The sequence below is a fragment of the Corythoichthys intestinalis genome, chromosome 15 (assembly GCF_030265065.1).
Source record: "Corythoichthys intestinalis isolate RoL2023-P3 chromosome 15, ASM3026506v1, whole genome shotgun sequence".
In the NCBI taxonomy this organism is placed as follows: Eukaryota; Metazoa; Chordata; class Actinopteri; order Syngnathiformes; family Syngnathidae; genus Corythoichthys; species Corythoichthys intestinalis.
The window spans coordinates 30,435,427-30,462,200 of record NC_080409.1 but is presented as its reverse complement, the minus strand read 5'-3'; the positions used below and the strand labels follow the sequence as shown (position 1 = coordinate 30,462,200).

General features: G+C 42.2%; 1 protein-coding gene across 5 annotated transcripts in view; it reads right to left on the bottom strand.

Moving 5' to 3' along the window:
* Nucleotides 1-26,774, bottom strand: part of pcnt (pericentrin) — an 86,886-nt gene that overhangs the window by 33,404 nt on the left and 26,708 nt on the right. For all 5 annotated transcript variants that reach the window (XM_057859018.1, XM_057859016.1, XM_057859019.1 and 2 more), the window contains 19 exons: nucleotides 26,102-26,228; nucleotides 25,904-26,023; nucleotides 25,738-25,810; nucleotides 24,593-24,676; nucleotides 24,392-24,503; nucleotides 24,264-24,304; nucleotides 24,068-24,199; nucleotides 23,802-23,994; nucleotides 23,581-23,701; nucleotides 19,406-19,859; nucleotides 19,011-19,187; nucleotides 18,788-18,859; nucleotides 17,933-18,037; nucleotides 15,893-16,033; nucleotides 12,660-12,794; nucleotides 10,899-11,059; nucleotides 10,509-10,654; nucleotides 10,211-10,395; nucleotides 8,875-9,037 (listed from right to left, as the gene is read on the bottom strand). In XM_057859018.1, the coding sequence (XP_057715001.1) occupies nucleotides 8,875-9,037; nucleotides 10,211-10,395; nucleotides 10,509-10,654; nucleotides 10,899-11,059; nucleotides 12,660-12,794; nucleotides 15,893-16,033; nucleotides 17,933-18,037; nucleotides 18,788-18,859; nucleotides 19,011-19,187; nucleotides 19,406-19,859; nucleotides 23,581-23,701; nucleotides 23,802-23,994; nucleotides 24,068-24,199; nucleotides 24,264-24,304; nucleotides 24,392-24,503; nucleotides 24,593-24,676; nucleotides 25,738-25,810; nucleotides 25,904-26,023; nucleotides 26,102-26,228 (2,742 nt within the window). The remainder of the gene's footprint in view (nucleotides 1-8,874; nucleotides 9,038-10,210; nucleotides 10,396-10,508; nucleotides 10,655-10,898; nucleotides 11,060-12,659; nucleotides 12,795-15,892; nucleotides 16,034-17,932; nucleotides 18,038-18,787; nucleotides 18,860-19,010; nucleotides 19,188-19,405; nucleotides 19,860-23,580; nucleotides 23,702-23,801; nucleotides 23,995-24,067; nucleotides 24,200-24,263; nucleotides 24,305-24,391; nucleotides 24,504-24,592; nucleotides 24,677-25,737; nucleotides 25,811-25,903; nucleotides 26,024-26,101; nucleotides 26,229-26,774) is intronic.

Genomic DNA, 26,774 nt, shown 5'->3' with positions numbered 1-26,774 from the left:
CTCGCAATGAATATGTACAAAATGTAGATGAAGCGCGGCTTCAGGGTAAGCCCAGGCCAAAACAACAAACAAAACACTCGAACCCCACTCGCTAACTAAACCCTGATCATGAAAAAGAACGAAGAAAAGACAGCCACTAACCTAGCTTCTTACGCTAAAAAAAAACCAGAAGAAAACGGGTTGAACAGAAATGGCGACTTACCCCTTCTTGCTTCAGTGCTCTTATTTACAGTGGTGAACAAAAACGATCCAATAACGAATAAACACAAAAGACCTCACTGAAAAAGCGGGAGTGTATCAGACTAGCGATCAAATGCAAACGAGCGTGAATGGCTAGCAAACAGCTGGCGAGGAGGACCGCGGCAGAATGCTGTTAAATGTAAGCGTTGACAGCTCAAGTCCCGCAGTGAATCATGGGAAATGTAGTCTCAGGACAACATTGAAGTGGTGCTTTGTAATCTGTTCGCTTGTGTGAAAAAACTACATTTCCTCACGCCATTAGAGGCCACTTCCTGCCGATAGCCCCAGGAAGTAGTAGTAGCTGGTAGTACGAGGCGAGGCGGAGATGAGCGAGAAGCATAACTTTGCGGTCGAATGTGGCGGCAGTCCGCTATTATTTTGTTTTCTTATTGTTGCCACAATAATGTGGAGAAAGCCATCAAAGACTCATCTCCTTTCCCCTCAACGTTTTTATATTATTATTTTATATGCACGAGAGCTGCAGGATCTGCCAAAATGAACATGCAGTCTAATTATTATTTTTTTAAACAATATCATCAGATAGACAAAAACATAAAATTATGTGCAAATGCCTGCATCTTCAAATCATGAAAATAATAACAGCCTATATCTTACCAATCTTGTAATCTCGATGGGTCTTGTCTCCATTCCATGTCAGGTAGTCCAGGCACATTGTTTGCATCCTGATTAGCGTCTGGCTAATACATGCTAGGTCCAACATAAAATTCCAAGCTCCTCTTCTTCCTCCAACTCTTCAAAAACTTGGATCTCCTCCCTTGCACTCGATCTATTGCTTATATCGCTGTTTGAATCATTGTTTGAAGGGCTTTGTATGGCGGCCGTATGGAGCACTGCCATCGCTGTTCTCGGTGTGACGTATCACTTCCGGGTTCGTCCCCTTTCAGGCTCGAACTTCAGAAACGCGATTATTTTGTCAAATATACAACATATAAATTATTTTTTCATGCTTTATTTGTTGGACAATGTTTAATTACTTTAATTGTGACCCTATTTGGCATGTTATGAAATTACTTCACACTACAGCTTTAAGGAAGAGCTTTCCCATGTGGACCAGCGCTGCATCTAGCCCTGCGTTTCCCATGAGGACCAGCGCACACCCGTGTAGGTTCTTAAAATAATCAATCAAAAATCAGATCACAACTGCAGATGGGGTGTGACAAAATATCAAAATGGTGATATATCGTGATACTTTGTATCCCAAAAGGTTATCGATATGCTCCTGCCAAGAATCGAGATGTCATTTTAAAAAGGTGTCAGTGTTTAAAAAAAACATAGAATACAAAGGAACCAACAAGTTGCTGCCGAAATCCTCTACCATAATACCCAGATAGCAGACCAACATTGAACAAACGTTGATTTTCCATCAAAATCATCAGTATTGTTGACATCAAAATTTTCGGCGTCAAGTGACGTTTGAACAACGTTGTTCTATAGTATGTCAGGCGATGGTTGGGTTAACATTGTTTTATATAGTTGATGAACTAATGTTGACAAATAGTTGAGCTATGATTGACCGGGAAATATGATTGAAAAGTCATTGAATTATGGATGAGCGGGCGTTTTGGTTGAAAAGATAACATTGATTCAGCATTGTTCCAATAATGTATTATTATTAATAATAATGACGTTTAGGTTTTGTAAGGATTTTAACGTTGAAACAACATTAATTGAGGCAAAAGTGATGTTGATTCAACGATATCAGATCCACAGCGGAATGTTGATCCAACATCTTTTAAACGTCGGTCTGCTATCTGGGTAGTGTCTGTTAACTCTACGGCTGCGTTAACGGTGCTCGACGCCCAATCCATTTAGACTGGGAAAGTTCGTTCATTCGAAACCAGAGCATTCACAGTCATTCTGCCCGATTTTCAGGGCATTTACAGGTCACTTGCTGTTCATTTTAGGACATTTACAGGTCATTTCCTGTTGAGGTTGAGTCACTGCCTATTCATATAGATCCATAAAGTAACCCAAAATCGACAGGAAGTAACTGAAAATCAACAGGTTTAAATGGCCCAAAATTACCTCATTGCCTGGCATTGGCTGCCACTGATGGCCATAGACGTTCAATCCGTTTGAAGTGGGAGGGATGGTAGCGATTGAACGAATGTTCACACACAATGTTCAGACACATCCTAAACTCCGGTGAGGAGAGTGAGGGAGAGGTGCAGTACATCTCACATGAGTGACACGACCCAAACACTGCTACGATGCAAGCTGACGTACGTCGCGAATAATATGAAAATGTCACGTGTTCATTGTGAACATATTACAGAAACTATGTCGACTTTTCGTCTCGTTATACTCTAGTGTCCCAAGCCATGTTTTTAGCTCGTCATCGTGACGTCATTGTGATGAAAAAACTGCTCGTCGACGAAACATTTTCATTACCGTCATTGTTGTGGAAAACAACACTGGTTTTCACTTTTTGTATGATTTCTTTTACCTTTGATTGTTTTGACTGTTTTTTTCTAATGTAAGTTTTTGTTTTTTTACCTTCTTTTCACCTTTCCCAAAAACGCACAACTGCAAAACTGCAGGGGGGGAATCGCTGAACTGCGAAAAACCGTGAAAAAAACGACAAAAATTGAGGAAAAGAAATGCTAAGACTACAACAACAAAAAAATCGCGAAAAATGGAAAAACCATGGAACACTTATTCTTTATAGGGTACTCATTCACCTTGCCCTGTCAAAATGAATTGGACGCCTATCGCCGTCAATGGTAGCCAAGGAAGTGACCCATTGGATAGGGAGCAAAGTATCCCCACGCAACTTCTTTAGAAGTTGCATTTTCTAGTTTATGAAATAACATAAGAGGTGTTAGAACAGTATCAAGGTTATTGATTCGTTTCCTTAGTTTGAGTGTTATAAGCAGGAAAATGCAATATTCACAATGTGGTCAATGTCATAACTGTTCATTCTATTTCATTCCTTCTGACCGCCAGAGGGCGGTGCTTAGCACCTGGATATCTACGTGTGCGCAGCACAAAGGTCGAGAATAAAATACCAACAAAGTCACGCCATTGGACGTGACCTGGGTGACGTCAGAGGTCGATAAGAGCCCCGCTCACCCAGCACTAGTTCCTTTTCTACATTCTCGCATCGGCGAAGGTCGTATTACCGCGCTCGCCGGAAGCCTCGAAACCGGCTTGGTTGGAGCTACGTGGATTACGTCCTCCAGAGGCTGCGAGCTGCGGCTGGACTATCGATTTCTTCACGTTCTGGATTATCTTCAGTTGCATATTTTCTGTGAGTGTTTTCCGCTCCGGACTCTATTGATTGTATTGTTGTGAGTATATTTCGCTCTGATACGCTAATGTAGCACCGCGGCTATTTCCACCAATCATGCGGGCCCGCACTGGCTAATGTGTCACCGCGGCGGTTTCTTCCGAACCGGGTTATTGATTAGGCTGTGAGTGTTTCCCGCTCCGCGCCATTTTTGTTTGGTGTGCAGTGAGTGTTTCCTCGCTCTTTGCATTTATACAACGGGAGTGTTTTTGCTCACTCTTTGCATTTCTACAACGGGAGTGTGTGAGTGTATTTTCGCTCCGCGCCTCCTCCAGCTGTAACCGAGTGGCTTGTTTGCTTCGAGCCTCAATACTGTGGACTGGTCCTCGAGTGTTATTCGCTCGGGGAGCCTCGTACTTTGCTGACTCACTCCGGAGTTCGTGAGTAGGGCTCGCACTGTGTGTAGGCATGTCGGGACCGCTCGTGAACGCGTGTGCTCGCTGTTTAGCCCACCTGAGCCCGGAAGACGGACACACTTTATGCCCGTCGTGTTTAGGTGTTGGGCATTTAAGAAAGGCGCTCACCGAGGAAGCGTGTCTTAATTGTGTCTGCATCCCGTTGTCGGAAAGGTCCGCTAGACTGGCTTTGGTGGAAAATGAAATTTCTCACGGCGCGTTGGCGTCGAGCCCAAAAAAGACGACCAAGCGCCATAAGAAGCAGCATGTTGGGGCCACCTCATCAAAGAAGGCTTGTGATACCGACCACATGCTATCTGCTAAGGTTGACACTTTGGCCTCTGAGTTCGCTCAGATTAAATCATTACTCCTGAATTTACAGCCGGGGGGGATATGTGTGCAAACACAGGTGTCATTGATAGCGTGCCTGAGCAGGAGCACTGCAGTGTAGTTGGCCACCTGGAAGAGGACGTTGTGTCCATAGCAGCAAGTGACTCGCTGTTTAGGACCGGAGATGTTACCTATGGTGGTGACCTTGACATCGGGCCTTCTCCATGCCCCTCGGTAGCGGACTCTGACACTTCCGAGTCCCTACCCCCAGACTCTAGTCCTGGTTTGTCTTTCATAAAGCAAACTGTCCAATTAGCCCTTTCACAACTGGGTATTGAGACATTACCAGCTGAGAATTCGGTTTCTAATGCCTTCTTTAAGACCGCTCAAAAACCACAATTCTGTGTGCCAGCATCACAACCCTATATCAATGAGCTTCAGCTTTGCTGGACGGATCCTAAGTCGTCCACCCACTTGTCCCAAGACTGTAGGGCACTCAGCTCTTTGCATGATGCTGCTCAATATGGGTTAAACAAGATGCCGTCGGTGGTCAGCATTGTCGCGAGCCTGATAGTGGACCCAGCAGATGCTGCCCGCGCAGAGGCACGATGCCCGCGCCCACAGTGCCGGGTGACTGATGATCTCCTTACCAAGGCCTATGATGTTGCGGCTCGGATTGGCCGCTTGGGTAATACGTTTTCCCACCTTGCCCTGGCCCTTTCACAGTCATTGAGGGTTGCAGGTGTCAATGTAAGTTTACAGAACCTGAGCGATGCTTCCCTCCAGACATTTGCATATATGTCCAGAGAACTTGGCAGACTCATGTCGACACTTACTGTGACCAGACGCCAAGTATGGTTGGCACAGTCTCCTCTGACTGAGTCGTGTAGGGGTGCGCTTCGCACTCTACCTGTTGTTCCGGGTCAAGTGTTTGGCCCAGCAGCCCAACAAACCCTTGAGAGAGCTGTGGAAGCCAACAGGTCCCGGCAACAGTTTGTTGACCTGCAACGAGCTTCCAGGCCCCCCCACAGACGTGCTCCTACCTATCACTCTGCTACCAGGGCTCCACCTGCGCCGAGAACTGCACGTCCAGTTTCTGCGGATGGACATTCCTCTCTACGGCCTGTTTTTCGGGAGCCGACAGGAAGACCTCCAAGAGCCGACCGATTTCACAGACTTCAACACACTCGCCCCTCCAAGCACTCTACCGCTAGTAGGGGCAGGAACGGTAGAGTTTGACTACCATTGCCAGGGCCTCAGCCATTTTACCGAACTCCATCTCAGACGCTGGGTCGCCCTTGTTCCAGACCCATGGGTCATTTCAACTCTGTTCAGAGGTTACACTATTCAGTTCAAGCGTCGTCCCCCAAAGTTCAATGGGGTGAAGACAACAGTTGTGTCAGATCCAGGGAAACGTATGGCCCTCAGAAAAGAGATCGTAGAACTCTTACAGAAGGATGCTATAGAGTTGGTTCCGAGTTCAAACCTGTTGAAAGGGTTTTATTCAATTTATTTTCTTGTTCCGAAGAAGGACGGCGGATTTCGCCCTATCCTCGACCTGAGATCACTAAATTGTTACCTCAAGCGTCTAAAATTTCACATGCTTCGCACGACGGACGTTCTCCAATCAATCACTCAAGGAGACTGGTTTACAAGTGTGGATTTAAAGGACGCCTATTTTCACGTGCCAGTGGTACCACACCACAGGCCTTTCCTTCGCTTTGCCTTCGAAGGAAAAGCATACCAATACAGAGTGCTGCCATTCGGCCTCTCTCTTGCTCCCCGGACATTTACAAGATGCATGGCTGCGGCGCTGGCCCCCCTGCAGAGCCGCGGCCTCAGAATTCTTCCTTACTTGGACGATTGGCTTGTGTGTTCACAGACTCGGGAACAAGCTCTCAGCCACACCACGCTGCTGTTGGACCATGTGAAGCAACTAGGTCTCAAGGTAAACCTTTCAAAAAGTCATTTGATTCCCAGCCAACATGTGATTTTCATCGGCATGAGCTTAAGCTCCTTAACTATGACCGCCTCTCCGTCGCCACAAAGGGTGGACGACGTTCTCCGGACGGTCACGCGTGTCAGACACAGTGCGAGTCTGTCATACGGGACCGTCCTCCAGTTGTTGGGGAAACTGACTGCACTATCAGTTGTGGTGCCATTGGGGCTTTTGTTTTTGCGCCCGTTACAGATTTGGATGAACGGTTTGGGATTGGATCCCACCCGACATCAACGCAGACTTGTGACTCTCTCAGGGCGTTGTCATCGACTTCTAAGGCCCTGGATGGACAGGCAGTTCATATGCAAAGGGGTCACGTTAGGTTCTCTTCCCTCACGCCGAGAAGTGGTTGTAACGGATGCGTCGCTTTCAGGCTGGGGAGCAGTGTGGAACCACAGGACGATCAGGGGTGTTTGGTCCCCACTGGAGAGACTTTGTCACATAAATGTATTGGAGCTTCGTGCTGTTCGACTTGGTCTCAAGCATTTTCTCCCTGCGCTGAGTGGAAAGCATGTTCTGGTTCGGTCGGACAATACGTCCACTGTCTACCATATAAACCACCAAGGGGGGACCAGATCTCCTCTCTCACTGGTGGAGGCTCAAAAACTTCTCCTGTGGGCTTTTCCACACCTTCTGAGTCTCAGGGCAGTCCATCTTCCGGGGGTGCGGAACTGTGCAGCAGACTTACTCTCCAGGCAGAAACCACCGCCTGGGGAGTGGAGGTTGAACCCTGCTGTGGTTCAGGAGATATGGGGGAGGTTCGGTGTTGCAGAGGTGGACCTCTTCGCTTCAGAAGCAACCACTCATTGTCAACTGTGGTTTTCCCTTGCGGAACCGAACAGTCCACTAGGTCAGGATGCCCTAGCACACTCATGGCCAGACTCTCTCCTTTATGCGTTTCCGCCTCTTCCTCTCTTAATGGTGACTCTGCACAGAATCAGCCAGAGCAATCACAGGGTGTTGTTGGTCGCTCCGTTCTGGCCAGGAAGGATGTGGTTTCCGTTGATTCTCAAACATCTCAATGGGGATCCTTGGCCTCTGCCCCAGAGAATGGACCTGTTGTCCCAGTTGGAGGGGAGCATCTGGCACCCCCACCCGGAGCGTCTTCACCTGTACCTGTGGCCTCTGAAGGGCCGGACTCTCTGTTAGAGTCCTGTACAGAGGCGGTTGTACAAACTGTACTTGATGCTCGTGCTACGTCCACGAGGGCGCTTTACAGTAACAGGCGGAGACTGTTCAATAAATGGTGTAAGGATCACGATGTGGATCCTGTGCGCTGCTCTGTGCCAATATTACTTAGCTATTTACAAGAACTTCTTGATAAGGGACTTTCTGTATCAACCTTAAAAGTGTACGTGGCTGCGATAGCCACCCACCATGTTTTGGTGGATGGCCGATCAGTGGGCTCTCATTCCCTGGTGTGTCGGTTTTTGAAGGGTGCCCTTCGTCGACGGCCTCCAAGATTACCACGCGTCCCCACGTGGGACCTTCCGTTAGTCCTGGAGGGTTTGTGTTCAACCCCTTTTGAGCCTTTGGATGGGGCTGACCTTAAGTGGGTCACAATAAAAACTGCGTTCCTCCTCGCAATTACTTCAGCGAAGCGAGTGAGTGAATTACATGCTTTATCGATTTCTCCGAACTGTTTAAAGTGGAATCCTGACTGTTCTGGGGTTACATTATGGCCCAATCCGAGTTTTCTACCGAAGAGACTTTCAGCCTTTCACATTAACCAGCCAGTTACCCTGGCTGTGTTTAACGATGTGAGTGAACCTGACGGACATTTGCAAAGTTTGCTATGTCCTGTTCGTATGCTGAAGCACTATATTAGCGTGACTGCAAGCACTCGTAAAACAGATGCTCTTTTTGTATGTTTTGGTGACAAAAATAAAGGCTGCACAGTCTCGAAGCAACGCTTGTCACATTGGGTTGTCGAAGCTATTCTTCAGGCCTATGAATCCAAAGGTCTTCAGCCTCCTAAAGTCACGTGCCATTCCACAAGGAAGATGGCAACTTCCTGGGCGGCACTGAGAGGTGTTCCTCTGAATGACATCTGTTCCGCAGCAACGTGGGCATCGTCTTGTACGTTTGCCCGCTTCTACAGAGTGAATGTGGCAGCTCCTCACCCGGTAGCTTCAGTAGTGCTGTCGGCTTCCTCTCACCGTGACTGATCCTCGGTATGTGTGGTGTCTTCGTGACATTGTTGGTATAAAGTCATCCAGGTGCTAAGCACCGCCCTCTGGCGGTCAGAAGGAATGAAATAGAACGAGAGTTACTTCTGTAACTAAGGTTCTATGAATTCCGGATGACCGCCAGAGCTGCCTGTCACTCAGACTCCCTGCGAGTACATTCCGAAAAGGAACTAGTGCTGGGTGAGCGGGGCTCTTATCGACCTCTGACGTCACCCAGGTCACGTCCAATGGCGTGACTTTGTTGGTATTTTATTCTCGACCTTTGTGCTGCGCACACGTAGATATCCAGGTGCTAAGCACCGCCCTCTGGCGGTCATCCGGAATTCATAGAACCTTAGTTACAGAAGTAACTCTCGTTTTTAAGCATTTGTCTGGTTGCCATACCAAGTTTAAAGCGGATACTGCACTCACCCGCAGTCTTGTGGAGTTCCAGCTCAAGCTCACTCTTCAACTTGACTTCTTGTTCCATCTGCACCAACAACACATTGTGCTGTTCAAGGAGTTGGGCCGAATCCTTTTGGCCTTGAGAGAACCTCTCTTCCATAGACAAGCGGGAGTTATGCATCTGCTCCAACTGCAGGGGAATGGCAAGTTACCATATTTTTCAGACTATAAGTCACATTTGTTTTTCATATACTGTATAGGCCGGGGGTGCGACTTGTATGGAATGATTAACTCATTTGCTCCCAAAAACGTATAAATACGTTCCATTTTTAATTGTTTTAGTGCCCCAAAGATGTATTTATACGTCTTTTACGTTTTTTTTTTTTTTTTTCCCAAAACAGACATCTCTGGGTTGTGATTCAATTTAGCTCCAAAGCACAAAGCTGAAAATCCATTTTAAAGCAATAAAACAGGCCACTGGAGGGCAGTAGCGCATTTGGTAAGACCCGCAACCCTATTCAACGGCAACAAACAGCCGAGTCGCAAAGCCGGGGCGCCGGTGGAAGACGACCGAATGGATGACAGGCGGCTGACGACCGAGCAGAACAACCGGTAGGATGCCCGGGATGCCAGGCGCTGGCCGACCGAGCAGAACAACCGAGACCACTAGATGCCGTTGAGTCCGTGCTGCTCGCGAGCAGAGCCCGCAGAGACTCAAAAAAATTCATGCTTTTGAAACAGGCGGCGATGAGGGAAAAGTTTAACCGGCTGTCGCGGCCACAATAGTGTCATCTTTCAGTTAGTTTTGTGTAAATAAATTCTTATTTTGCTATCAAAAGCTCTGTCTTGTTGTTTATCTTATTTTGTAAAAGGAAAACATTCAGACATTTGGGATGTAACTAAAGCAAAAAAATAGCTGTGTTAAAGTCAAAGTTACGTTTGAAATGTATGTTTTCACAAAAAGCTCAATTTCTAAGTTTTTTCATCAGAAATAGGAAAATCCTCAAACTAAGCTATTTTCTAATGCTGCTGTCTAAAGAATGGAAAAAGATATGAACTTACTTTTTTTCTGCTGAAAGAAGAGAGTCTATTCTTTCTTTTGGTGGGTTCCATGTTTATATAGCAATAAAACAGAATTTTCTGTGGGCCTTGCAAAATCAATCAAAATCCAGTAAAACGGTCAGGAGCGAAGGGCCTTGCTCTGGTAAAAATGGCTGGGAGCGAATGAGTTAAAGGGACAACCAGGTCCGCCACCGTTACTGAGAGTAAAATTTCCATTTCTTTTACACCTGTCAGCAACATTGTGCGCTCTCATTTCAGGCTTTTTGTTGTCTTAGTAGATCAAACCAGCAGTGTTCACTACCTGTGCGTTGGCCTGGTTAAGCAGGTCCAGGAGCGTATCAACTGTATGGCGCAGTCGGCTGCAGGCATTCATGGCAGTGTCCTCTCCTCCTGGATTAATGCGCGTGTCTGAAACGAGCAGACTCTCACAGAGCTGGTGGGTCAATTCCAAGTCTTCAGGTAAAGTGTTATCTGCAAGTGACATGGCTATTGAAACAAAAGAAGAACTGATTAGCAAAATTTGCTAGCGGTTGGCAAACGTCTGTCAGTTCCACATGTCGGGACATGGGACCCTTCGAGAAGAAAACAAAGCTACTGACCTGATTCATCATTTTTATTCCCTTCCACTGATGTGCTACCTTTGGTATTAATTTTTTGGTCTATCAGCTCTTCAGTTGCAATGGTGCTACGAAGCATCTCAATTAGCACCTTCTTCAGCTTGTCGTTATCCTGGTGCAGTTTACGTCTACACTCGGAAAAAGAAGCCATGACATGAATCGGAGGAGAGAAAAAAACGTGGCAACATGAATACATGGATAAATCTTTGTTTTTTTTTTTATGTGTGTCATTTATTTGACAATATTCCGCACAGGGGACTTACCACCTTCTACAAAGTTCCCAAAAGAAAGTAAATAATTGTACTAAACGGGAATTATGCGGTAAAATCGTTCAAGTCCTACCGCATACTGACAGATGTCTCAGAGACCTACCTTTCCTCTTTAGCGGTCTGCAGGTCATCGGTCAGCATTTTGAGATGGTTACCTCCCTCCTGATTCTCACGGTCCCGTCTTTGGAGAAGTATATCAAGCGTCTCCTTCTCAGAGCGCTCACCCTCCAACTTTCCTTTCAAGCAGCCGACCTCCGCTTGCAACTGTGGGGAGGTGAAAAAGATTTTCTTGTGATGTGAAAGTGAACTCTTACTCTAAAGGAAAATCACAGTCCAAAAACATCTACAGTATATATTTATAAAGTTATTTAGAAAGGCACAAGACGACGACACCACTGACTATTCAATTCTTAAACTTTTAAAACCTGTATCTAATGCAATTCCCTCTTGGGAAAAAAAGTGTCCAACTTCAGGACAATAAGATTTTCCATTACCTTTCCTTCCTTGCTTATTTCATTCCCTACCACCACGACCAACATAGCTTCCCAGCTTTTTCGCTCTCCCACCCACTTTTAAAAATGTCTCTTGCTGCCACCTGCATCCGCCAAACAATGGAGTCACCAAGGGAACAGAACCCTCCCAACCTCTCTCTTGAGCCGCTCTTTGCTAACCTCTTGGTAGAGGCGGGGGATGAGTGTACATGTTAATGACTTACTATCAAACAGCCAAGTGTCAGGTGCTATGACAACAAAAACGTGTATGAACACAATTGCTTGCCGTTAGAAACCAGAACATTTGGGGTGCACAGATCACTGTTTTTTGAAAATCCTGACCTGCCGAACTCAGTTTTTTATATAAAATTCATTCACAACAGCAGGCGCCCTTAAGATTCCATACAATCTTGTTTTATTGTAAAACATGAAATATTACCTGTGAAACAACTTTTTTGTACTGTATATGCAGTAATTCTTTAAAAAAAAAGTTGAAATTTGAAAAGTTAAAAACTTCTTTCCAGACTACTAAATTCTAATTTCCTTGACCAAAAAATCAAATGCAGCAGTATTTTACTTAAAGGTACTATACGGAATTTTTAGTGTTATTTAAAATACTTTTCTACTCCATACATGCTCCACCAGTGTCATGAAGAGTACACAGAGTCCTAAGTCCCCTAACAATTTAAATTAAACTGCCTCAAAAAGCCCTACTAACCTTTATGAAGTCTCTAAATCCTTCATTTTACGTAACTTGATACATTTTAAATGCTGGAAAAGTTTGAACGTCAGCTAGTGGTGCAACTATTACCGATTAACTCAAGTAATTTGATTAGAAAAAAGCCTCGACTCAAATTTAGCTGCTTCGAGTATTCGTTTAATGTAGCAAAGAGCGGCAGACATGACAATCATAAAAATTATGTTGGGGTCGTGAAAATATGAAAATAACCAAAAGGTGTGCTTACGGGCTCATAAGGAGGACGAATGTCCGCGACCAAATCCGAGCGCACTAATGTTGCTAATTTGCGTGTGACACAAGCAGCGGACCAGTTCAGACATTGCTAATAAATGTCCCACCACTAAACCTATTAAATTTATTAAATCAGCCCGTATCAATCAGCTAGAGGGGCATTTTCGAAAAGTCATAAAAATCGGTACAGCTTTAGAAACTGTGATTCAAACACTACAAAAAACAGAACCAAAACTGCATAGCATAGCAGAATGGTCTTTATACTCCTTTGTAGTGTGCTTCATTTGTATAGATGAAAACATAAACAAATGAAAAATATACTCAAGAAATTTGTCAAATGTACATTTGAATAGTTCAGAATCCATGTAAGAAATTGAGTTGACTGCATGCATGTTAAAAGTACCTGTGCTACCATATCCTCTAGCTGCTGCAGTTGTGCTGTGAGTTGGCTCATTTTGGCAGTGTAGCTGCGCTCTTTCTCTTCCTGTTCCGACACTAAGGCCCGCCGCAGGTCCTCAAGCTCCGCCTCTTTCTCAGTCTTGAAAGAAACAGCGATGCGTGAATTAAAAATAATGTTCATTCATTCATTTATCTATCAACATTGTCTAGCTCTGTCTCACAGGCGTCGAGTGAAATGTCAAAAAGAAAATAAGAACCGTTGGCCTAAAATCCTTGCGCATCAGCGGATAAAAAGCTTACATCCATCCCCTTTAGCAACTGTTAAGATGTAAAAGCACATGCATGCACCAGAAAACATGCAGAGAGAAGGACAAGCACGCCCCCCACGTATATGATGGCGGGATTACACAGAAACTGGGTTTAAATAAAGCTCATTGGGAAAGGGTCCAAGAGAGGATATAAAAAAAAAAAAAATAGACTAAACCTTCAAATGAACTGATGCATCTGGAGATTAAAGGTGCAATGTAGCAAACGAACACACAGCAGCGCGGAATAATCCACGGAGATTACATAACAACGGCTCACAAATTACACGGATGGTTAACTAATAAAAATGCATTTTGATAATTATTATTCACTCATCAGGATTTATACTGTGTTCAAGTACAAATCATTAACCATTTGTGTTTTGTTTAAAATCACAATATTATTTGTTTAAATTCTGCAAATATTTGATTAAATATTTTATTAAAAGAAAAAAACATTAGGTAAAAATAAAAGAACATTACATGACTTGCTAAAAATATACTATAATTCGCATTAAATAATAATTATAGTGAATTATAATATATATTAAAGAACAGATTGGGATTGAGAAATAGGAGGCTCCTCCACCCTAAACATTTAGTTTTCTATTATCCTCTTCAATAGCAAAAAAAAAAAAAAAAAAAACCCAAGTGTGGTCCTTTAAACACAATCCTACCTATAATTCATAATATTTTACAATTCAACCTTAATAAACTGACAAAGAATTAGTCTCTTTGGGATTACAGTGGTACCTCGGCATATGAATTTAATTCGTTCCAGGAACTGGTTTTTAAATTGAAATGACATTGTATGTCGAGCAGGGTTTTCCCATAAGAATACATTATAATACGGTTAATGTGTTTCACAGCCCAAAAATCTCGGCTAAAACCTTAATAAATTTTGCGGGTACAATTACAAATAGCAACTACACAAAGCAAAACAAATTATAAATACAACCTCTTAATAATAATAATAATAATGAATCAGAAATAAAAAAGCGTTTTTACTGTCACCTTAACTTATAGAGACTGCCAAACGGAGGTCAGAGGAGACGGCGGGTGGAGATCGAGTATACATCTGTAGATCGTAGAGATATTCTGGCCGTATTGTCAAGCTAGTTCACTGAGGCACACACCACGCTTAATTTTTTTTTTTTATCATGTCCTTCCTAATTTCAACAACGTACCGCAAGCAACACGTCACTTCCGCTCATTAATATTCATGACATTAGATACTGTTGCCAAGGGGGGACACGCCACCGTTTGTCCCTAATAGGAAATGAATGGAAATCGTGTACGAAGGAGATGTTTACAGAGCTAAACCTACCAATTCTCTCCGAAAATGATGTCCCTGGTGCCAGATTCACTAGCAAAGATGTGGAAGAACATAAAAATGTTCAGTTAAAGAGATGGCTTGAGTGTCGAAGGCTGAAAAACACGAAAAAAATGAGCCGACCTAAGCATAGCCTTTTTATCGACGCGACTGACAATGACACTCTCCTGTTTCAACAAGCTATCCTTTACCACCAGCCCTCTCTTTCTTATATATTATATCATCTGGTTGTCATACGTCTGATCGTTCTTGGGGGTAATTTAGTTAGTTTTGTGGAGCGATCGCAAATGCTACTCAGTGACAGCCAACGAACATTTTTAACATTTTTAATTTTTTCAATGATAACAAATCTTAATTCTATAATTTATTTACACTTCCCCCTTACTAAAGTTGTTTTTTTTAACAACAGAGAAGGTAACTGGCAGTCAAATACCGTTTTAATTCTTTTCAGGTCATTCATTGTCAGACAGAAGCAGCACGGGACGTCACGCTAAAAAATAAGTTAAAAATATCAAAATGGCTTACCTCTTTGTCCTCTGGAGGAGCATGCCAACCCAACAAAATGTTCACTGCATATGAAAAGTGAATGTCTTCACCCTGGCTTCACCTAGCTGGCGTTAAAACATCCGCGCAAGTTGATTCATTCATCACATTTTTTCCCTCTGAGTTTTTGGTTTCGGGAAACGTTTAAAGAAAACATCTTTAATGTCTAGAGTCGTTTCTACAAGTTCCAAAAAAGCAATGCATGATCAGCATGCGAGGGCGGGTCTATAATGTCCCACTTCTACTTTACTTCCGCTTTACGATGCGACGTCACGGTCTAAAAATAGCATGAGTGCGGTACGCCATTGTAAGGATCACCTTTTTCATTTTCTCACCACCTGCACTAACCTTCTTGGGACCCACACTGATTACACTCAAGAAAATACACCATGCTGCAGTCTTGTGGGAAAGCAATAAAATTGCGACGATGTCATAAACAGTCGCATTTCGAGCATGTCATCATATGTCGAAACAAACGGCGGGTCAAATTTTACTTCGGATGTCGAAAGGATCGGATGTCGATGCATTTGTATGTCAAGGTACCACTGTATTATCAAACCAAATATCCAAACTAGCACAGAAAAAAACAAACGCTAGACCCCCACCACCGCTAAAAATTAACATTTGTCCCTCAATATGATATGTACACAAATTCTCATATACAGTACATCAGGGGTTCCCAACCTATTCCACTAAGGCACACTGTGGGTGCAGGATTTCATTCTTACCAAACAAGATGACAACACTTTTTCCCCAATCTGGTGTTTTACAAGTGCAATCAGTTGATTGCAGTCAGGTGTGGCTTGTTTTAGCAGAAGCCTCATTGGTTCAACTGTCTCTGCTGGATCGGCTGGAACAAAAACCAGGACCCACAGTGTGCCTTGAGGACTGGGTTGAAAACCCCTGCAGTACATAACACACTTCATCGCCAGGTGGGTTACCTACTTTTAATAAAGTATAAAGACAGATTTTTCCAAAGGAGAAAAATGTAAATCAAATATTGGGGGTAATTTGAAATGTACAGTGGGTGTCCAAGTTTTGTAAACCATCTCTCACCTTGATGTGATGAATCTCAACTTGCAACTGGGCTTTGAGGAGCTCCGCCTCCTCCAGGTAGTGCTGACGTTTTCTCGACGACTCTTCTTCAAGCTCTCTGCGACATGCCTCCAGTTCCCGCGCCGACACGCCTTTAAGTTCCTATGAACAATGCAACAATGCGTTGTCTATTGTTTTCATTGTACTGCACAAATAAACCATTGTGAATGGCAGAAGATTTATCTAAGCCTTTCTAATTGGTGGTCTGAGACAGACAACACATGAATAACTAAGGGTGAGAACCTCTGGGTTAGAGATCGACCGATATGGGTTTTTGAGGACCAATACCGATACTGATTATTAGTAGTTTAAAAGGGGCTGATTACTGATTTTTGGAGTCGATTTGCATTTGCAGTAAAAGTATAAAAATTTATGTAAAAAAATTAATAATGCAAACACTGAACTTCATTGAAATGCCTAAAGCATATTTATTGAATAACACAAATAGAAAATAATACCTCCAGAAGTGTCTGAATTTCCTAGCCTCAGAAACATCTCTCATAAAGTTTATATAAGGGTAAATAAATAGTTTTCTATAATTTTTCCACAGAAAAAAACAATACAACAAAAATACAGGGAGTTCTCAGGCTCAGGAGCACCTCTTGTAAAGTGAAATAAAAACTTAGATAATAGTTCCCTGATTTTTTTCAAAATAAATAAACTAAAATTTTATTATAACTGAAATAATTTAACTTTGTTGTAACTTCAAATTTAACCAATCAGAGGACAGGGTGAATACTAGTGCAGGAGACGGCAGGAAGGAGAGAGAGAGGCGGGACTGCCTCTGAGCCAAAATAACCTAGTTTCCAATTGATTTTTTCCATATCGGCCATTCGGATTGGGAAAAAAGACAGATACCGATATACGTCAAATTTCGAAGTATCAGCGCCGATAATCGGCCCGACCGACAATCGGTCTATCTCTACTAGAAGTGGGAACCTCTTGGTACCTCACGATATGATACGGTTTGCGATACAAAGTTCACGATAAGGATGATCTGACGATACAATGATTATCGATACATTGGTCAGGAAATCATTCTAGGATATTCTAAAAACAACAAATAAACAGAAAAACAAGCTTCTGCTGTGAATTGGAATGAGTTTATCACGAGTATACGTCCAATACGTTTGAAGTGGGAGGGTGGCAGTGAATGAACGTGGCCGTTAGTAGCAGCCAATGCCAGGCAATGAGGCAATTTTGGGCCATTTAAGGTCATTTACCTGTTGATTTTCAGTTACTTCCTGTTGATTTTGGGGTGTTTTATGAACAGCAAGTGACCTATAAATGCCCTGAAAATCTGAGAGAATGACTGTGAAAGCTCTGGTTTGAATGAACGAATGTTCCCAGTATAAATGGATTGGTGTCGAGCACCATCAAGGTATCCTTAAAGTTAACTGAAACGCTAGTATGGTGGAAGATTTTGGTAGCAACTTGTTGGTTCCTTTTTTTTTTTTTTTATCCTCAAGACAGACACCTTTTCAAAACGATATCTTAATTCTTGGCGGGAGCGGGAGCATATCGATAACCTTTTGGGATACCATGTATCACGATATATCACCATTTCGATATTTTGTCACACCCCTAATTTCTACTCTGGGTACCTCCCGATACGATTTACGATACAAGGCTCACAATAACGATTATCTCACAATCTGGGAATACAACAATTATCGATATCTGGGAATGCTCTTGTTTGAGAGCCAGTGACAGCGCTAGACGTCCGATTCATTTTTTGACTTTGAGCAGCCGAATGAACAAGCGTGCATTTGCCTGCTCCCAGTCAAAATGAATTGGATGTCTAGCGCCGTCAATAGTTGCTAATGAGTTAACATAGATGCTATTCAAGTGGAAAATTTTAGTCTAATGGAAAATTTTGCTGACAACTTATTGGTTTCTTTATTAATGAGTGACATTTTAAAAACTATATATCGATTCTTAGCGGGAGCATATTGATATCTCTATCTATACTAGATATACAGTATATCTATTCCAACACACCTGAAGTTGAAGCTGGAACTGTTTGTGGAATTGTTCTTTCTCAGTAGCGTATGCCTGTGTGAGCTCCTGAAGAGCAGTGCTGTGTTGCTGCTCTAGTTCTAGAACCTGAGAATAGACAGTCAATTACTGTTTAAAGTGTATTATTCACAAAAAACCTTACAAAGATGAATTACGTCTATTAGAGCAGAAGATGCAGAGGAAATATCATGACACATCAATTATACAAGTCATATATCATAGTTTCTGGACTAAAAGTCGCCTTAAATTGTCTGTGAAGCCTCGTAAAGGAAGATATGTGGCCTAAGCGGAGTACAGAAGATACACGGAACATTTTGGAGACAAGCTGGACAACAACTAGTAGCTGAAACTGGAAGACAATGTGGAGAATGTGAAACTACTAAAGCTAAGGGGACTGTTCTTGAGCTGACTATTCAGAAAACTGAGTAAAAAGCTGAGTGCGTGCTATGAAAGTTGAAAAAAGCTGACGAAGTGGCCGTTGTTGAGCTAAAGTGTTGGAAGCTTGCTAAGCTAAACAGTGCAAGACTAGCAGTGCTATTATCGGTGATTGTGCATAGTTTTAACAACTATTTGATTTGTTTGAACTGCTCCTTTGTTGCTCAAGTAATACTAGTGACTGCATAAGAGCTACTTGTTGAAGAATGATGGACAATATACAGGACAATTTCCTTTAAAAATTCAACTTATAGTCCAGTGTGACGGTGTCTGTTTTTTCTTTTCTTTTAAACGACTTATAGTACAGAAAATATGATAAATGTTTAAAAAAAAAAAAAAAAAAAAGATCAACTTGTTACTAAGTGGGACACACTAATACATCATGCTGAAATGGATGAGTACCTGTGCCTTCAACGTGCTGAGAGCTTTGCAGTGTTCAGCATCCAATGACTCTTTTTGAGCTAACAGTTCTGCCTGTTTAAAATGGGAAAAAAGACACACACACAAAAAAAAAAAACATGAACATGACCTGATTTATAAGTTTTTGAGAAACAAGTACAAAAAATGTATTCTATTTAAAAAAAGTAATATTACAAAGACGTTTAATTTTAGGCTGCTTGTTCACCTCGTGATTATGGTTGAGCTCTGCTGCCATGGCTCTGAACTTGTCCATGTGCATTTGAGCGAGCTCCTTTCGCAACTCCTCTCTTACAGTCTCCTGCTCCGTGAAGTAACGTTCCTTTTGATTGATGAGGTCTTGATGGTGCTTCTCTTCCAAATGGACCATTTCATCACGCAGGGCCTGGTATTGCAGAGAAAGTAATAGTAGTAGTACGAGTTAACACTCACTTATCAACACAAAGGCCTCGCTTGATTTGACTACTCCGAGTTTCATTGCATTGGCCACAGTGAAAATGGTTAAATTAAAAATTAATAGGAAGCCAGGTGGACAAGACAGGCAGCAGATGACTCAGAGGATTAAGATGAAGACACAAAGGTTCCCCAAACATGTGCTCTTACATGTACTTCCTTCAGGTACGTGGCTTCCAAGGTGTCCATATTGCTGAGCATCCTCTTTTCAATTTCATCTATCTCTTCCTGGTGTTTTTGAGCCAGCTCTGCTTCTCGCACTTCTAGCTGGGCCTGACTCGTTCCTTCAAACAAGGCCTCCAGGGCTTCAAGGTCCTCCTTTCGCTTGGAATTGAGAGCCGCTTCCAAGGCGACAAGCTGGGCATTGTGCTCTGACTGCAACCGGGCAGTCACAGACGCAATCAGATCCTCGTGCCTGGCGCCGAGCAAACCCAGTTGCGCCTTGTGTTCGGCATTGAGCGAATCCATCTCTTGGGAGTGTTTTTCCACAAGGGCTGCTCGTTCCTTTTCCAGTTGAGTGTGATGTTTGTTCCGCAGCTCTGCCAAAGATATCTCATTCTTCTGGGCCAAGCACTGCTCCAAAACAGCTTTTTCTTTCTCAAATCTAAAGAAAACAAAAACTAATTATTAACTCTTTCAAAAAGAAAGAAAAAAAAAAAAAAAAAAAAAAAAAAAAAAAAAAAAAAGGCACTCATTTAATTATTTATTTTGCAAATTTACGCCACTGGTACACTTGTGAATGAAGATGAAATTAACTACTGTTATATTAATTTCACATGACCGCCAGAAGTTTCTGTCACTCAGAATCTTTGTGCTCATGCGAGAAGGTTCTGTAGGAGCTGGACCTCTGATGTCATCGGAACGTATTCCTGTTCCGGTAGTCAACCAGGTGTCACAGGTGACTTTTTTTGGAAAGCATAATCAGACTGTGCATGAGCAAAGGGATCATTCGGTCCTTTCAGCACCGCCTTGTGGCGGCCGTACGGGATTCATAGAACCATAGCTTAATTCATAACTTTTGAATTATGACATCATTTTTACTAGTGGTGCACCGATACCATTTTTTGGCCTGCCTGTAAATAATAATTTAATGATAATTGATCCCAGCATCCTGTCTCTCTGTCAGCCTGCCTCTCTGTGCACCAGCAGCAACATAACAACTCCATTTTTATAGCAACGCTCAAATGCAAGCAACACGCGAGTGAGTCTCTCTCTCTGGCACACATAACTTAGCTACTTAGCTTAGCTTACTTCTACAGCACTTTTGATTCCTTGAAATAAGGAATTGTTCCGAATTGGGAATTAAAAGTTGCGTTCCGTATTGAACCAAAAAGGAATATATGTAATTAGATACATGTCTATGCATTTTGGGAGTTTTGGGGATGCCCCTGTTTTCCCTCACCTGTACGGTTTTGGGCACGAGGGGGGCGTCCCTTATTTCCATTTCTGAAAGGTGGCAACCCTACTTTTGGAACAGGTCTCAAATTACTGCGGCATTTTTTTCAGTAGAAGATAATAAAAGTAAAGTAGACGAAGTGAACTGACCAGGGTTTGTTGCTCCGGTCCAGCCCCCTTTCTCTTGGTAGCAGTTGCTGCTGTTGCAGCCTCAAACTCTTTGTGTTCATTCACATGTTAAGTCTTCACTGCTGCCTTCGATACAATCAACCACACCATCCTGCTCTCCCGATTAGAATCTTTACACATCACTGGTACCTAACTTTCCTGGTTTCGCTCCTACCTCACTGACCAACAACAATTCATCGCCATCAATCATTGCACATCCCCTCCTGTTCTCCTACCACAAGGTGTCCCCCAAGGTTCAGTTCTAGGTCCCCTCCTCTTCATTCTCTACATCCTCCCCCTTGGTCAGATCATCCGCAAACATGGACTCCAATTTCACTGTTATGCTGACGACATCCAAATTTACATAACCACAAAACAAATCTCGCACAGCACCCAATCCACACTTCAAAACTGCCTCAGTAAAATTAAATCCTGGATGCAACTCAACAGTAACAAATCAGACATAATCATCTTCGACCCTGCCTCTCTCAATACATTCCCGCAACATTGGTATCATTTTTGACAATAAACTAAGATTCGACCACCACATCAACCATATCACCAGAACTGCCTTCTTCCACCTCAAGAACATAGCCCGTCTTCGCCCCTCCCTCACCTTCTCTGCTGCTGAAACCCTCATCCATGCCTTCATAACCTCCAGGCTTGACTACTGCAACAGCATTCTTTTCGGTTCTCCATCCAAACTCATCAATAAACTACAATATATCCAAAACTCCGCTGCACGCCTTCTCACCCGGACCCCCTATAGGAACCACATTACCCCCCTCCTCCACAAACTGCACTGGCTTCCTAATTCATACAGAATTCAGTTCAAAATCATCCTTCTCACTTACAAAGCACTCAATAACTTGACCCCTCCCTACCTCACAGACCTTGTCTGTCCCCCCACCCCCACCCGTCATCTCCGCTTTTCTAATGGAAACATCCTCGCGACGCCCAAACAAAGAACACACCAAACTCGGGGGGACAGAGCCTTCTCCGCTGCTGCCCCCTCCCTTTGGAACTCACTCCCTAAACCCATCCGTACCTGTTCAGACCTTCCCACATTCAAAAACCTGTTAAAAAAACTCACCTTTTTAAACTAGCTTTTAACTTATAATTATTTTCTTTGTTTTGTTCTGTTCACGTTGTTTGCTGTTTGTGTTCCTACTCTAAAGCGTCTTTGAGCATTGGTAAAAGCGCTCTACAAATAAATAAATAAAGAATAAATAAATGTATTATTATTCAAATGTTTTATCAGCTTCGAGGTATTACAACTGGCCGATTTAACTCCACCTCTCGAAACATTCAGCCCGCGAACCTTGCATTCAGCCATTGTACTTGATGGAGTTTCTGTGTTGAAATATTCCCAGACCGCCCATTTTCTTCTCCTGGTTTGTTTTACCTCCATGTGAAAAAGCTGCCCCAGCATTGGTTAAGAGTGGCTGTTGGCCCGTTCTTATTAGTTTGGAGCAGACCAATAATGTTAGCTGCTTGGCATGCAAAGTGATCACGTGTCATCACACAACACAGACAAAATGTAGTGAATGTCAGGAGAAAGAAGGCTGCGTTGAAGTGATATTGCCGCCGTATTTATTGGTACTGTCGATACCGATACCACCATTTTAGTGCCGTATCACCCCCTGATACTGGTATCGGTGCAACATTAATTTTTACTAGAGATGTCCCGATCACATCATTTTCAAAGTATCGGAATCGGCAAAAAAATATCGGCCATGCCTTTTTTTAATATATATATATTTTTTAATTAAATCGTTTTCTAATTGTGTTTAACGTTACAGACATAATATGTTACACTCATCCAGAGTCTTTAGGTTAGATTTAAGGTAGGGTTATCAAATTTATCCCGATGACGGCGGTAATTAATTTTTTAAAAATTGTATCACGTTAAAATATTTAACGCAATTAATGCATGCGCTGCACGACCCACTCATGCATTGTCGCGCTCAATCTGTAATGGCGCCATTTTACCTAAATAGAGAGATAAAAGGCCGCGTAAAATGAGTAGAGTGAATTTTGTCAGCCTTCGGAGCCTTTTTTTAATTGGCTAAAGCCTTACAATCCCTTTCCCTACGATTAGAAATATCATGGGAAGCAATGTGGGAAAGCAAAGTAGCAATTGATCTTTTTCTTAACACTTTGTTATTTCCCAACGCAGAGGAGATATATCAATTGGTAGCACTACGCACAGTCATGGTTCCACTTCCCATCATGCATTTGGGCATGGCTATAGTATCATTTACTGAAAGCTCAACAAATAAACTAGATAGCAATATTTAGTCACAATATACAAATTCACAAGTCTTTCTATCCGTGGATCCCTCTCACAGAAAGAATGTTAATAATGTAAATGCCATCTTGAGGATTTATTGTCATAATAAACAAATACAGTACTTATGTACTGTATGTTGAATGTATATATTCGTCCGAGTTTTATTCATTTTTTTCTTAATGCATTGCCAAAATGTATATGATCGGGAAAAATGATCGGGAATGATTGGAACTGAATCGGGAGCAAAAAAAAGCAATCAGATCGGGAAATATCGGGATCGGCAGATACTCAAACTAAAATGATCGGGATCGGATCGGGAGCAAAAAAACATGATCAGAACAACCCTAATTTTTACCCATCCATTTTCAACATTGCCTATGATATTCTGGGTTGCAAGACTCAGTTGTCAATCCCAGCAATCTATATGCCTTTATTTATTATTTGAAACCCAATCACTGACATCTCCCACCTGTCTAAAGTTTGTTTCAGTCGCTCTTCTGCCTGCTGTTGGAGTAAAACCGTGAGCTCTTTCATTTCCTTTGCCGTGGTGCTCTTCTCATGTTGTAACTCAGCTTTAACAGCCTGGGGACCTATGGCAAAGGTGGAAGCATTACAAACCAAAGGGTGGTCCCATCACTGTTAATCCTTTATAAATGCAATATAAACAGTTAATAATATGAGTTATCTTACACTCTGTCTTCTTGGCCTTCGCCTTCTCCTCCGAAAGAGCTTTTTGTAAAAGTGTTTTCACCTCTTCCAGCTCATTCTTGACTGCAGCCAGTTCAGCTTGGTGCTCATCCCTCATCCTCCTCATTTTCTCCTCGCCTTGTTGCACCAGAGATTCCTTGAGGATGACACGCTCCTCATCAAACTCCCTTTTTAGCTGTGACACAAACATAACCGTTTATAGTCCTCTGATCAAGACATAATTCTTGTTTAGAGTAGTGTTCCTGCACCTTTTGGGTGGTCATGTGCAACTCCGTGTTGCGTTTGTTCATATCAGCTAATGTATTCTCTAAGGTGTGGATGAGTGTCAAGCTGGTGTGTCGCTCCTCGGTGAAGCCCCATAAACGCAGTTCAACCTCAACCTGATCGAAATGATCACGTGTCAAACATCAGCCTTTTTCATTGCATTTAGATTAATCCTCTCACCTCGACTTGTCTCGCAGCCTCTATGTGTACACGAGTGACCTCTGCAAGTCATGAGTACAGCTTGAATTCATTTAAAGCTCCTGCAGTCTTGGAATATGGTCATCAAATATTTGAACCGTGTACATTACCTTTTATGTGACGGTCAGAAAGTTTGGCTCGGAGCTGCTCCAACTCCAAGGAATGGCGACTTCTCATCTCCTGCAGCTCACGGTAATAATGGTCCGCTAAATCTGAATGTACCTAACCAAACATGCAGAAATAATGTTTTATTTTTATGTGAAGAGAGGTAATGGTTAAGCATGAAATGGAGTACAACAACCAAGTCTTACCTTGTGCAATTCTTCTTTAAAGGATGATTGGAGGTCATTTATCTCTGTTTTATGTTTGTCTTCCATTTGCGTGTCAAGCACTTCCTAAATGATGCAAAATATCAAGAAATTACATACAAACAGTACATAGTATTCAACTAAAAACCATTGGCAGAGAGAAGTCCCACCTTCACCCACGCAGAGCCCATTGGTCATCATTAGTGATGCACGATAACACATTTTTCAACCGATATCGATAACCAATAATTTCCTGCCCCTTCCACCCGATAACCGATAATCTCACGCCGATAATTCTATTCAAATATGTATGTAAAACTTTAAAGTATACAAAGATCAAATGTTACTGTGCAAAAATGTAATTTGGTGCTATTTTTTTCCCACATCAAATGTGAACAAGTAGTAAATTCCAACCTCTAAACAATGGCAATGACATTGTGTAATGGTACGCTTTTGGCAACAATACTTAGAGAGTAAACACCCAAGTTGCTCAAAAATGCCTTTAAAAGTAAGCCATTCCTAACATATATCACATTACTACACTGCAAAAACACCTCCTTAAAACTAGCAGAATTGGACAAAACTGTTGATTGCGCACATTTGGAGGCTAAATCAAGTATATAATTATCGGATTGCATTATCGATTGAATTTTGTTTTATCTGGATTATCTGTGTGATGTCATAATTGCCATTATCGGCCGATAATTATCGGTGACCGATATTATCGTGCATCTCTAGTCATCATGACAACAAAAAAAGAAAACATTTTTGGTATTGCGTCCCTTTAGTTTCTTGCATTGTTTAGAATTAATACTGACTGAAAATATAGGCACATTTCAAGGAATAACAAATGTCTATTACCGAAGGGGCAGTTTTTCCTTTATTTTTGCAAAAGGCAAAGTTTTCACTGTTTCTTATTTTATATTAACATATACCGCATAGGTGATTGTTGGATTATGCTGTCGGTTTTTTTTTTCCATTGCTGATTTTTTCTTTTTTTTTTAAACAACAAGTGGTATTTTATTTATTGGTATATTTTATTAAGGCTTTTTAAGTATTTAAGAAATTTTTAAGTATATTTTTGGCCAAATCGCCCAGTCCGAGGCCATAGCAAAACAGCCATGCTCCTATAGTATTCGTAATTTTACCTTTTGTTTGTCCATTTTGTTGTCCCATTGCACTTCGTCCGTTTCCCCTTTTACTGGATCTTGAGATATGAAACTGAAGGGAATAGATGATTTAAAAAAAAAAAAAAAAAAAAAAAAGACATTTCAATATTTTAGGATGTTTGTTGTGGTGGTTTCGCTGGAATACCTGTTTTCTGTGGTTTTAAGCAAAGAATCCTCCAAAGCACTTTCCACCAGTTTCAGCTGAAGCAGAGCAATTTCTTCTCTGTAGTTCTCCTCAGACACACGCAAACGCTGCTCAAAGTACCTGAACATAAGGAGATGATAAAATAATGCGATCAATTTCCATTTCAATTAAAAAGTAAGACATCACTGTTTTGTATACCTCCTCAAGCTCTCCAGCTCAGTCTCATTCTGCTCTTCGATTTCACGCTTTTGCTTGTTAAATTCAACCTTGAGGCGCTCAATGTCATCAACGCGGGACGAGCGAGCTAGCAGTTGCTCCTTCAGTTCTGAGATGACAAGAAAAACAGTCGTACTTGCCTCATGCTTCAAATTCAGTATCTTCAGGTTTTCCCTTTCTCTGTATTACATTTCGTTACTGAAAAGAACCAGTCCATATAAAAATGCAATCTAATGTTTACCGCTTCATCAGACTTCGTCCGATACTATGTTTTAAAAGGATGGAGACCCACCGTTTGCTACAACAAAAGGATGCTACGTTAACACCGATTAGCCATTTTAAACCAGCACTCTGTCCGATGCTTGATGCCATTTCAGAAGAACACTTTAAGGCTAGCCGTGGGTGTTCAGATTTTAAAATAAGACGTTTACCACAGTAGGCAACAAGTGGCTATGCTCGCGCTGATAAGGTTTGTTTCGCACTGAGCTAAACAAATAGCCTGCCATGGAGGTTTTTAAGAGGATTTTGTCACCTGTGACCATAGAGGTCAAGGTAAGGTGGATTTTATTTTTTCTTCTCAGTTAATGATGAACTTTTTTGTGTGTGTTTTATGGTCAGGCTGCCTTAGAGAACATGAGTGGGACATAATAGTTTA